This window comes from Bubalus kerabau, chromosome 5 (genome assembly GCF_029407905.1).
Source record: "Bubalus kerabau isolate K-KA32 ecotype Philippines breed swamp buffalo chromosome 5, PCC_UOA_SB_1v2, whole genome shotgun sequence".
In the NCBI taxonomy this organism is placed as follows: Eukaryota; Metazoa; Chordata; class Mammalia; order Artiodactyla; family Bovidae; genus Bubalus; species Bubalus kerabau.
Genome location: NC_073628.1, coordinates 33749057 through 33761469, shown reverse-complemented (window position 1 = coordinate 33761469; position 12413 = coordinate 33749057). Strand labels below are relative to the sequence as shown.

The 12413-nt window shown below is 39.1% G+C and overlaps 1 protein-coding gene across 8 annotated transcripts in view; it reads left to right on the top strand.

Annotated features, from left to right (window-relative positions):
* PAK1 (p21 (RAC1) activated kinase 1) overlaps positions 1-12413 on the top strand; it is a 170644-nt gene that overhangs the window by 118563 nt on the left and 39668 nt on the right. For all 8 annotated transcript variants that reach the window (XM_055581397.1, XM_055581396.1, XM_055581399.1 and 5 more), the window contains 2 exons: positions 7398-7514; positions 10841-11015. In XM_055581397.1, coding sequence (XP_055437372.1) covers positions 7398-7514; positions 10841-11015 — 292 coding nt within the window. The remainder of the gene's footprint in view (positions 1-7397; positions 7515-10840; positions 11016-12413) is intronic.

The following is a 12413-nucleotide window of genomic DNA, read 5'->3' as shown; positions in this document are numbered from 1 at the left end:
GGGTCCTTTCATATTCACGATCTCTTTTAATCTTCACAGGAGTTTAATGAGACAGGTTATTATCCTCGTATAATAGATGATAAAACTGAAATTGAGAAGGGTTATTGGCAATAGGTAACTGATTCCCAGTTCATTTTGCTTTCCACTGATTCATTTTTTCATCAGATGGAAGAGATACAGTTAAAAGGTGGTGAAGAACTTGCTGATGTTAAGATCACTGGAAATTTCTCCCCATTATTGAGTTGTAAATTGTTGAAGAAGGGATGTTAACCAAAGCTGAACTGTACTTTGTGGCTCAAATGTCTTTATGCTTTTAAAGGTGAAGTAGCAGCTCTTATTTATTGAGTAGCTAAGATGTGCCAGGCACTATGTTAGTAACTTATATGGTGGTGGTTTAGTTGCTAAGTCGTGTACGACTCTCATGACCCCATGGACTGTAGCTTGCCAGGCTCATCTGTCAATGGGATTCTCCAGGCAAGAACACTGGAATGGGTTGCCATTTCCTTCTCCAGGGGATCTTCCCATCCCAGGAATCAAACCTGTGTCTCCTGCATCGCAGGCAAATTCTTTATCGACTGGGCTATGAGGGAAGCCCAGTAACTTATGTATGTTAACATAATTAGTCCTCACAAATTAACCTTGTGAAGAAATTATCATCTCCATTTCACAGATAGGAAACAGACTTTCCTGGAGACTCATAACTGGTATGGTGATACAACCAGGTTAGAACTAAGGTCTTCTGAGTCTGTGTCCTGGGTTTTTTTCCCATTGTGTCAAGGAACTGAGAAAGAAGATGTCAGAGAGGTCTTATAAAGGAGATTGCAGTAAAGCCTTTGGTCTGTTGTTCCTTAGTGAGGAGGAGGAGCCCTGGGGCTCATGCCATATGGCGGAGAGGATAACACCTGCTTTGTAAAAACCTGTACTGATTTTAGTATCTACAATTAAAACCACCAGATTGTCAAGGACATTTTCTCCCCAATTCAGAACATTATCCCTGTGGCTCAGTCCTCTTTATTTCCTTAATAGTTATATGTGGGGATATGGTTTGTCCTGTAGATAGCATGACATCGTTTTCCATATTGGTTTTACACAGATCATTCCATTTGATATTGGAAATATTTGAATGATACTGTAATCTCCTGACACAAGGAACTGGAACTCAGAGATAACATGACATGCTTCCTATCCTTGAATGAATTAGTAGTAGAAACGAGTACAATATTAAGTTCTCTGCAGCGTTCATTTATACATTTAACCATAGATATTTATTTAGCACTTTCTTTGTGCCCAGGTATTGGTGATACAGAGATAAAATTTTTGCGTTATCTTAGTCCCTGAGAAAAAATAGAAGGATGAGGGCTGCAAGAGGAGTACATGAATAACATACAATGAGGGTCATATTTGATGGAGTGATTTATTCTGCTTGGTAGTACAGGATAGTTGGCACAAGGCTCTTGGGCCCTCACAGTTTGTTCATTTAATAAACATAACCTTTAATGTTTCTTCTAGTTCTAAAATTCTTTTATTTGTGGCTCATTGGTCTGAGATCCATCTCAGATTATCTAGCATTTTAATGCCTGAGCTCTCATTTATAAAATGATCACCTACTATGTTATAGGCTCTGTGGGTGCCCAAGAGTCAAGGATGGGTAAGGTCTTTGCTCACGTAAACAAGGATTGATAACACAGTGTCAGGTAAGTAACACAGTGTCAGGTAAATGTAGGCAATGATACCAGCCAGAAAAAAGGGCAGTCAATGCTTTCTTGTGTGAGGCAGCATGAACAAAAGCCACATTGTTAAGGATCCATCATGTCAGGTGAAAGAACTTGGACTCTCCACTTGAGCTAAGGAAGTATTTTAAATAATGTAGTTAGATGTTTATTTTAGTCTAAACTACCATCTTAGAAAGGGCTTTCCTGGTGGCCCAGTGGTAAAGAATCTGCTTGCCAGTGCAGGAGATGTGGGTTCAGTCCTTGGGTCAGCAAGATCCACTGGAGAAGGAAATGTCAACCCACTCCAGTATTCTTGCTGGGAAAATCCTTGGATAGAGGAGCCTGGCAGGCTACACTCCGTGGGGTCAGAAAGAGTTGGATACGACTGAACTACTGAATAACAACAACCATTTTAGAAAGAGACCTCTGGAATTTGGATCTGTGTAGTGGGATGAATTCATATCTCTGTCTCTCTCGCTATGCTTAATTTCTTAAATTCAGAAAAGATACATAAAAAATAAATTCAAAACAATGCTTATTAATGAACCATTGTTGGAAATTTATGGAAGATAGAAAGCAGATAAGATTAGATTGACTGGAGCAGCAGAAAGTACAGCTGCTCTGTATGTGAGAGAATATATATAAAAAACAGGAAAGAGTCCTGGGTCATCTTCAAGAGTAAATTACTTTAAATTCTGTAATTGAAAAAGCTGGGGTAGCCTCCATGTTAAGTGAGCAAAAGGTATCAGAAGGTTGATCCTAAGCTTAAAAGACACTTTTCTAAAGAAAGTACACTGACCTTTTCCAGTCCTGTGGCCACTGCTGAGTTTTCCAAATTTGCTGGCATATTGAGTGCAGCACTTTCACAGCATCATCTTTTAGGACTGGAAATAGCTCAACTGGAATTGCATCACCTCCACTAGCTTTGTTCGTAGTGATGCTTCCTAAGGCCACTTGACTTCGCATTCCAGGATGTCTGGCTCTAGGTTAGTGTGAGTGATCACACCATCGTGATTATCTGGGTCGTGAAGATCTTTTTTGTATAGTTTATGTGTATTCTTGCCACCTCTTCTTAATATCTTCTGCTTCTGTTAGGTCTATACCATTTCTGTCCTTTATTGTGCCCATCTTTGCATGATTACTGAAGAAGGCTTTCTTATCTCTCCTTGTTATTCTTTGGAACTCTGCTTTCAAATGGGTATAGATTTCCCTTTCTCCTTTGCCTTTAGCTTCTCTTCTTTTCTCAGCTATTTGTAAAGCCTCTTCAGACAACCATTTTGCCTTTTTGCATTTCTTTTTCTTGGCGATGATCCTGATCACTGCCTCCTGTACAATGTCATTAACCTCCATCCATAGTTCTTCAGGCACTCTGTCTATCAGATCTAATCCCTTGAATCTATTTGTCACTTTCACTATATAATCGTAAAGGATTTGATTTACCCAACAGGTAAATATTGTTAATATTTAGTGTTTAGCCTTTCCAAGGGTGGTAAACTAGATCATCACATTTTTTTTTTTTTTTAAGACTTGCTGGACTAATTCTCTGATTTTTAAAAATATTTACTCTATTTTCCTTGCCTTAATTTTGCAGCATAGATATGTAGACTGGTTTTCAGATTTGCCTGCCATCAACTTGAGATTTGGTCTTTTTAACAGTTACTGCTCATCTGTTTGTCTTTGCCTCCTTTGCTAATCCTGCCTTCTTTCCTGTTTTCCCCAACCTTCTGGGTTTAATGGCTTTAACAGACTATTATTTATTATAGTTCTAATGAGATTTTAAGAAATAGATGCGTATGTTCAATCTGCCATCTTTATCAGGCATTCCTGAGGAATTTTTACTTTTAACTCCTTACATATCTGTATTATATAAAATGTAAGATAAGAACCTGCTGGTTTTACATATAACTTAAAATTTTTACTTTTAAAAGGTAGCATTATTGACTGTTATTTATATACCGTAAAATTCATCCATACTAGTTGGATTGTACAATTCAATGATTGTATTAAATTTATAGACTTGTGCAGCTGTCTCTACAATCTATTTTTGGAATAGTCCCATCACCACAAAGAGTTCCCTAGTATTCTTTTACAGTTCATTCAAACTCCCATGCCCAACCCTAGGAAACCACTGATATTCTTTCTGTCTATATAAACTTAAATTTTCCAGACATTTTATGTAAATGGACTCACAGACCATGTAGTCTTTTGTGTCTAGCTTCTTTCACTTAGTATAAAACATGCGAGTTTCATCCATGTTCTAGTATGTATCAGGACATCATTCCTTTTTATAAAAGTCTGAATAATATTTTATTGTATTGATTATTCATCAGTTGATGGGCATTTGGCTTTTTTCTTATTTTTGATTATTATAAATAACGCTTATACTAACATTCATGTACTAACTTTGGTGTGGATCTGTGTTTTCATTTCTCTTTGGTATATACCCAGGAGTAGAATTTTTAAGTCACATGGTGACTCTATGTTTAACCATTTAAGGAACTGCTAGACCGTGTTCTACAGTGGCTGCACCTTTTTACATGCCCACCAACATTAGGATGCTTCTAATTTCTACATATCTTCTCCCACATTTGTTATTGTCTGTCTTTTGATTATAGCCATCTTAGTGGATATGAAGTGTTATCTCATTGTGGTTTTGATTTGCATTTCCTAATAATGATGTTGAGTATTGGCCATGTGCTTATTGGCAATTTGTTTATCTTCTTTGGAGAAATTTTTGTCGTTGTTTGTCTCTAATTTAATTTTACTGTGGTTAAATAAGACATTTTGTGTGTCTTCAGTCATTAAAAATTTATTGAGATATGTTTTATGGCCCAGCATATATTCTAGTCTGAAGAATTATCCATAAATGGTTAAAAGTAATGTGTGTTCTTCAGAACTTGGGTGGAATGTTTTGTATATGTCAGTTAGGTTGCATTGATTGATAGTGTTAAAATCTATATCATTGCTCATTATTGAGATCTCTTTCAGGGCTGTCCAGAAACTTTAACTTTCTTGTTGTCCCTTTTGAAGCTTTTATGTATGTGCACAGAGCCAGGCATGTATGACTAGTGTAGGACCTCTCTCTAATGTCTGTTGTATCTTTGAGCAGTCTTGGCCAGAATTCACTTGCCCTATCCAGGATTGCAGCCTCAGGCTAGCAGCAGTTGACCCTCTCCTGCTGCCGTCTCTGGGAGGTCACTTCCACTGATGGCCCCGCTGGGCCTTTGCACTGCTCACTCCTCCAAATGAAAGTGAGCCCTCTTGGACCACATAGTTGCAGCCTGCCTTCCCTGGAAGAAACTCTGCTCTAATGAAGCTAGGGTGGGATGGATGGGAGAAATCCTGGGCCAGAACATCAGAGATCCCTATGTTTTTACCCAAAGTTCAGCAGTTTTAAAATGATAAGCACTTCTCAGTAGTATATGTAGGCACCTGGAGGTTTCGGGAACATTCCAAGCATGTTCCCTTTTCAGAATCTTTGTATCTCTTCCATCTGCCAGGAATATTCTTTTCCCAGAGGATCTGATGGCTTGTTTTCTCATTTTATTCTGGCCATCAAAGAGGCCTTTTCATGACTACTTATATCTAAGGTAATAATTCCTTACTTTTAATCAATCTCTACACTCACATGTTTCTTACTATTACCTGGCAATTTGGTGATGAATTTTAAATGTATCATCTTCTAAAATGTAAGCCATAGGACCAGGCACTTTATCTACAGTGAATCAGTGGATGAGTTGGAGTCACTTTTAAAAAAGAGCTTTGTGGTTATTAACCATAATGATAATTTAATTGATTCCTTACATCTTTCTGAGTGTTTTTATACCCACATCACTTCATTTCTTTCTCCATGTGGTCCTCTAAGGTAGGCAGAGAGCTTCTTGTCATCATTTCCATTTTATGGATGAGAACTTTGGCTTAAAGTGGGATAGCCTTGGCAAAGAACACAGGGATAAGAAATAAAATTCTGGGAAAGAAACCTATATCTCTTGATTCTGGTAGTCGTTAATACAACCACCCAAAGCCATCACGTGTGGAACCCAGAATGTGTTGCTAAGGAAGGTGATGAAATCCCCTCCTCCACAGTTTTAGGAAGCAACAAACTTGGTGTTTATAGTCTACAGTGGGTAGCCCTAGGCCCCCAAGAGGATGGAGAGGCTGCTGAGTTAACTGTATTCTCATTTTGGGTTCCTAGTTAAATTTTGTTGAGTGGAATATAAGGAGAAAACAAATTAGAGTGGAAAAGTATCAAAATATGTGCTTTCACAGGGAAAGAACCTCTATTGGATTTTAGAACTGAAAGTGACTTAAGGGCACCCCTCAAATTTTACCAGTCCCCACCTCCACATTCCTCAAGTGATGAAACTTGAAGCCGAGAGGATGGATTCATTGCCTGTAGTCACTAAAACTAGTTGCTTACAAATGCCTGTCGCTGACAGTTTTTAAGTTATGTCCTGCACTGGAGGTCCTGTTATAATCTATGAGGATGCCAACTTTCCTTACTTAGTATGTCAAATGTGGTAAAGGCCACTCTCCCACACATAACTCCAGTATAATATTCAACTAAATAAGTTCCTGCGCTTAGCCCATGTTGTTCTGACATTCCTCTCTCCAGCGACCTCAAATGGCAGCAGAAGGGGAATTGTCCGTCTGTCTATCTCCTGCATCAGATGGTGAGCTACTTTTAGGACTTGGATCATCTTTTTCATCTTTGTACATTTATATCAAAAACATTCATCACAGTATCTTACTGAGCACAAAGTAGATGCTCTGAAAATAATCTGTAACTGTTGAATTATATAAATATCTACTAAAAGATCTCTATAGCTTCTCTGGTCCTATACTATAACCATTTAATCTCTATCAAAAATCTCATATTTTGGAGCTATTTTATCTCTTGAACATGTGTTATAAACAGTAATGGTATGATCTTTTTGCCTGGACTTGCCCTGAAACCTGCCAGTCTTGGCCTGGCTTTGTTATAGTTTACGTGGGAAAATCAAGTTTCTGAGGTTATAGCAGATTCAATTAGTGGTGCTGGTAAGGATCATTCCAAGACAGGGCAGAAGCTTAAGGAAATAGGTAGCATCTGATCTGGGGAAAATCTCATTGCTTCTTGTGACAAGGGTCTCCTGATGTTCTGTATCTGCAGGTTGAGGTGAGGGTACCTGATAACATAAGGGATGCAATATATTTTGGTAAAGAAGGAAAAGGAGAGGCAAAGACTTTTCAGAACTTCTACTTACCATATCAGAAAGGACTACAGAATTATAATGATAAGCTTTGTAAAATTCTGAACTTTTGATCCCTTTCCTACTTTATTGTACTTTATCCTCTCTTCAGCACAGAGAGTAAAATTCATAGAGAAGCAGGAAATATGAGCTTGTCTTCAGGGTTTGGTTTGGCGTAGGCAGGTAGAGAAGCTGTCAGTTGGTTTCCCCATCCACAATTAGGCTTTGGGTGGGAGAAGGAAGCCCTCCAGGGACTGAAAGGGGAGTGGTAGCTAAAAGAAGAGAGGGGAGATGACTGAGTTCCTGAGGCTAGGAACAAGGTGGAGAGCTTGGAGGCTGATGTGTGTTTCAGAAAGAGTGTCAGGAGAAGGTTTCTTCTGGGAGATTGGTGACCCTGGTAGTTTAAGTTCCATGTTGGCTTAACCTAACGTATCTGGCTTTTGTCACTGTGCAGAATGTGAAGGCGGTGTCTGAGACCCCTGCAGTGCCACCAGTTTCAGAAGATGAAGATGATGATGATGATGGTACCCCACCCCCAGTGATTGCTCCACGCCCAGAGCACACAAAATCTGTGAGTCTTTGTGACTTATTAGAGTTTGGAGGTGGGGAGTAAGGGATGGGTACCAAGGTCTAGAAGTTTAATACTCTAGTAGGGGTCCTGAGATTTTGGAGGTGGTGAAATAACCAAATTACCTTGACTGAAAGGTACTTTCTGTATGACTAAAGACAGGAAGTGGTGTATTTATTTATCGTTGATTTGCAGATAGTCCCAAGGTGTCCTAAATAGTTGGTCTTCATACCAACTTAGCCCTACTTTCTTTACAGGCAGGAAGATATGCAGAATTAATGTTACTTAGTGTAGAAGTAACATAAATTGTTCCAGTCTCCTAGGAAGCAACAAATTAGCCTGCTATAGATCGTTTCTTCTCTGTTAAATGTCCAGTGTTCAGGCTCTTAAGACATTATTGATGATACTGAAAGACTCAAGAGAATTTGTAAACATTAGTGCTATTAATATCCTGGACATCAGGAGTACATTTTGATGCTGGATATTGGCAGTGATTTTTATTTAACTTCCTTTGAGGTTCTTGCATTTCATAATAGCCATGGTCCCTTTGCCCTCACTTTGCATAATCTGCGTTTTACATGATTTAGCATCACTGAGCACTGATCTATCATTAGATGATACTACTAGTGTTTCTTTGTTTGGACTTTTTATTATGACAAGAGAATGATTTAGGGCTTAAACTCTGTGGTAATTCAAAGAAGATTGTCTCTGAACTAGAGAATTCATGGAAGTATTCAAGCAGATGTTGGTTGACTGAGTATGGGAGATGCTGTGGAGGCAATTCAAGGGGATTAGATGACCTTTTAGAATTATAATTTATAAGCAGAATCTGTGGAATCACTGCTTCTATAGGTTACAAAGTCACTTTAAGGATAATGAGCTTCAGAATCAGAGAGCTGTCCAGAGATGTCACATTGGAAAGGTTTTTTTGATTTGCAAGCGTGTTCATTTAAAAAAATTTTCCCATTAAACCATGAATTCCTTACAAGTAGAGGAAATATATATGTGTGTCTGTGTATGTATATGTAGAGGATATGTATGTGTGTGTATATATGTATACACACACACACATATATATGTGTGTGTTTGCAGTGATTAACATAGTTCTTAAAGGGTTTTAGAACGGCAGTATTGAATGAACTGATAAATTTGATCTTCATAGCATTCCTCTCTAAAAAGATACTGTTAATTCCTAATTTATAAAAGAAGAAGAAGTTGAGATTTGGAGAGGTAAATTGATCTATCCAAAGAGTATAAGCAAAATAGCCAGAACTGAAAGCAGGTAATTTACCCCAGGTCCAGGTTATATTCCAGCATAGCATAGTGGCCTTTTTTTATATGAGCAGACCTATTCTGGGAGCCAGAAAAAGAGAATGTTAGAGAAGGAAAAGGCAGATTTCTTCCCCTCAAGGAGCCATGTCAGAACCAAAGGAGGAGGACAAGGCATGAAATTCATGTTTAGGTGCCAGGGGTATAGTTTGTCTACATGTGCCAGAATAGAAAATTAAGGAATCACTATGCTGGAGTAGTCAGTAAAGAAACAATAGTGTCTGATCTCAATGTTTCAACTTATTGCTATTTCCACTAGCAATAAGTTAGTGGAAAGTTCTCTTCCATTTCTGCCTATTGTAACCATGTCCATCCTTCAAGATCTGGCTGAAGAACCCCATTTATTTGTTCTGTGATTCATGAAACTTTTACCTGAATGCTTACTTTTTGTTAGATGATTGGTTAGATACAGAAGCGCAGTGATGAACGAGTCAGATTCTCTGTCTTCATAGAGCTTTTGTGTGTGTGTGTGTTAGTCACTCAGCCGTGTCCGACTCTTTGCAACTGTAGACCACCCGTGGACTGTAGACCACCAGGCTTCTCTGTCCATGGAATTCTCCAAGCAAGAATATTGGAGTGGATTGCCATTCTCTTCTCCAGAGGAACTTCCCAACCCAGGAATCGAACCCTGGTCTCCTGCATGGCAGGCAGATTCTTTACCGTTTGAGCTATAGGGAAGTCTTTAGACTAACTCAAAAATTGTTGTGATGTTTTTATGAAAAAAGTGATAAATGCCTTGAAGCATCTCTTGGGGATGGGCAGTAGATCATGTGATCACTTCTTCTGAACCTCAGTAGTATATAGATTGTTCTTTTTTTCTGATATTTGTCCTTTCTGCCTAGTTAGGACTTTCTCCAAGACTTCCTTCACAGAAATAGTGGATGGGGCAGCATTTTGTACAGCAAGGCAAAGAACAGATTATCAGTAAATGCTTATTAAGTAAATGAATGAATAGGCAGTATAATAATATTAGCCGAAATTTGAAAGCTTAATATCTCCTGAATGTGGTGCTGCTTATTTCACACATTAATTAGTTTATTTATGGTTTATTAGCAACTCTATGGAGAAGGCAACAGCACCTCACTCCAGTACTCTAGCCTGGAAAATCCCATGGACAGATAATTCTGGTGGGCTGCAGTCCATGGGATGGCTAAGAGTCAGACACGACTGAGCCACTTCACTTTCACTTTTCACTTTCATGCATTGGAGAAGGAAATGGCAACCCACTCCAGTGTTCTTGCCTGGAGAATCCCAGGGACGGGGGAGCTCGGTGGGCTGCCGTCTGTGGGGTCGCACAGAGTCAGACATGACTGAAGTGACTTAGCAGTAGCAGCAGCAGCAGCAACTCTATAAGATAAGTATCACTAACATCACTATTTTACAGACAAGGAAACTAAAGCATAGAAAAGTTAAGTAGTCTGCCCGAAGTCATACAAATGGTAAGAATAAGATTTGGAATTTAAGTCTGGCAGATTCCAGAGTCTGTAATCTAAATAACTGTATCCCATGGCCTCTTAAAGAAGAACAATTGCAGTTTTTTCTCTGTGAGCATTCAGGATTTAAAGAGGGAGTAACTCAAATGAAGGTAATGTTCAGTGTTGTATTAGCAGTGAAAAGTACTGTAGGAATACAGGATATTCATTTCAGCTTGGGAAAGAACAGAATTTTACAGATGAAGGGGATTCCCATCTAATGATAGGATGTCCTTTAAACTCTTTATAGTGAGAGTTGTGTAGCTTATATTGATTATTTTAAGTGCTCAGACTCTCACTAACCCTTGTTGTAAAAAGTGAGAGCAAGGAAGATCATTCCATTCTCACAGCCTGGGCGTAGAGGAAGAGTATCATAGGATACTCTTCATTAGCAACTCTATGGAGAAGGCAATGGCACCCCAAAGGTGTAGAAGAGATGAGTTTACTGAGATTTGTTCTTCTTTGGGTGTTCTAACACATAAATCTAAGAGAGGCTGGCCTCACCAAATGTTTGCACCAACAATGCAGGTATACACACGGTCTGTGATTGAACCACTTCCTGTTACTCCAACTCGGGATGTGGCTACATCTCCCATTTCACCTACTGAGAATAATACCACTCCACCTGATGCTCTGACTCGGAATACTGAGAAGCAGAAGAAGAAGCCTAAGATGTCTGATGAGGAGATCTTGGAGAAATTACGTAAGCACTTTGTAGGTTTTTTAATTTCCCTCTGGTATGTGACTGGTTGAGCACAAAGAGAATTCTATTGCTATAAAGATCTAGGTTCTGTGCTAGGTGTATGTCAGTGGTGGCTGTGCTTTATATCTTGCCAGACTGTGCCTCTTCTCACCCGTCCCTACACCCACCTCCTCTGTCTCACCAGCCCTGATTAGATGCTATGTTAGGATGGGAATATGATGAGAGAGTATGTGAATAGCCCACTTCAAAGGCTGGGAATCACTTACCACAGGCATGGCTTATGGAGATGACAAATAGCTTTTACTTACAATATAATCTGAAAGGTTGTGTTGAGAAAGACTGAGGTCTTGTGTAAACCTGGTGAGGAAGAGTGCTATGTTGGTTATTGATGTTTCTGTTGGCTGCCATTTGGTTGTAGAAAAAGAAGGAAGGGAAACTAACATTTTGTGAGCCTGCAATATGTACCAAATGAACATTTATTCCTTATTTTAGCCCTGTGAAGACAGACATTATAATCCTTATTTTTTGCAGTTAAGTTATTTGAGGCTAGGAATGCTAAATGCTCTGCAAAAATTCATGCAGCCAAAAAGTGACAGATCTGGAATTAGCATGCAGCTTGTGCTCCTGTAATCAGAGCATGCTATTTCTTGCAGTCAGGTGGGAACTCCCATTTTGCTTTTTAGTGATGAGAGTTATTAGGGCAGCTTGTTTCTCTTTTTAAGTAATCTGCAGGAGAATTCATATGAGAAGAAAGGAATGGGTTGGCCTGTAGGCTTGAAAAAGCCATCTGAGAAGGCTTTTGATTTATTCTTTGAACTTATCTACTTCTAAAGAAGATTTGATGTGACTGATCTGGTGAAGTCTGCCCACTGGCATTGCTTTCTAAAGCTGAGGTTTCTGGTTCCTTAGCTTAGTGGCTTTTGATTTCATCCTGATAATTCTTATTTGACTTTTTAAAAAAATTTTCACTCTTTCCAAAGTTGCCCTTGCCCAGTGTTAGTTGCTCAGTCATGTCCAACTTTTTGCAATCCCATGGACTGTAGCCCAGTAGGCTCTTCTGTCCATGAAATTCTCCAGGGAAGAGTATGGAGTGAGTAGCCATTCCCTTCTCCATGGGATCTTCCTGCCCCCAGGATGGGACCTGAGTCTTCTGCATTGCAGGTAGATTTCTTTACTGTCTGAGCCACCAGGGAAGCCTCGCCCTTACCCAGAGCCCTTCTATGAAATGATGAAATAAGAAAAGCCACTTACCTTGGCATCTGTTTACTCCTGTATGTATTCTTTTTCTCTGAATCAGATTTTTTTTAAGGATACTTTAGATACTTTAGGATACTTAGAACATAGGATTATGCAAAAACAGATTGGCCTGAGAGTTAAGGACCCTTGGGTTGAAGCCCT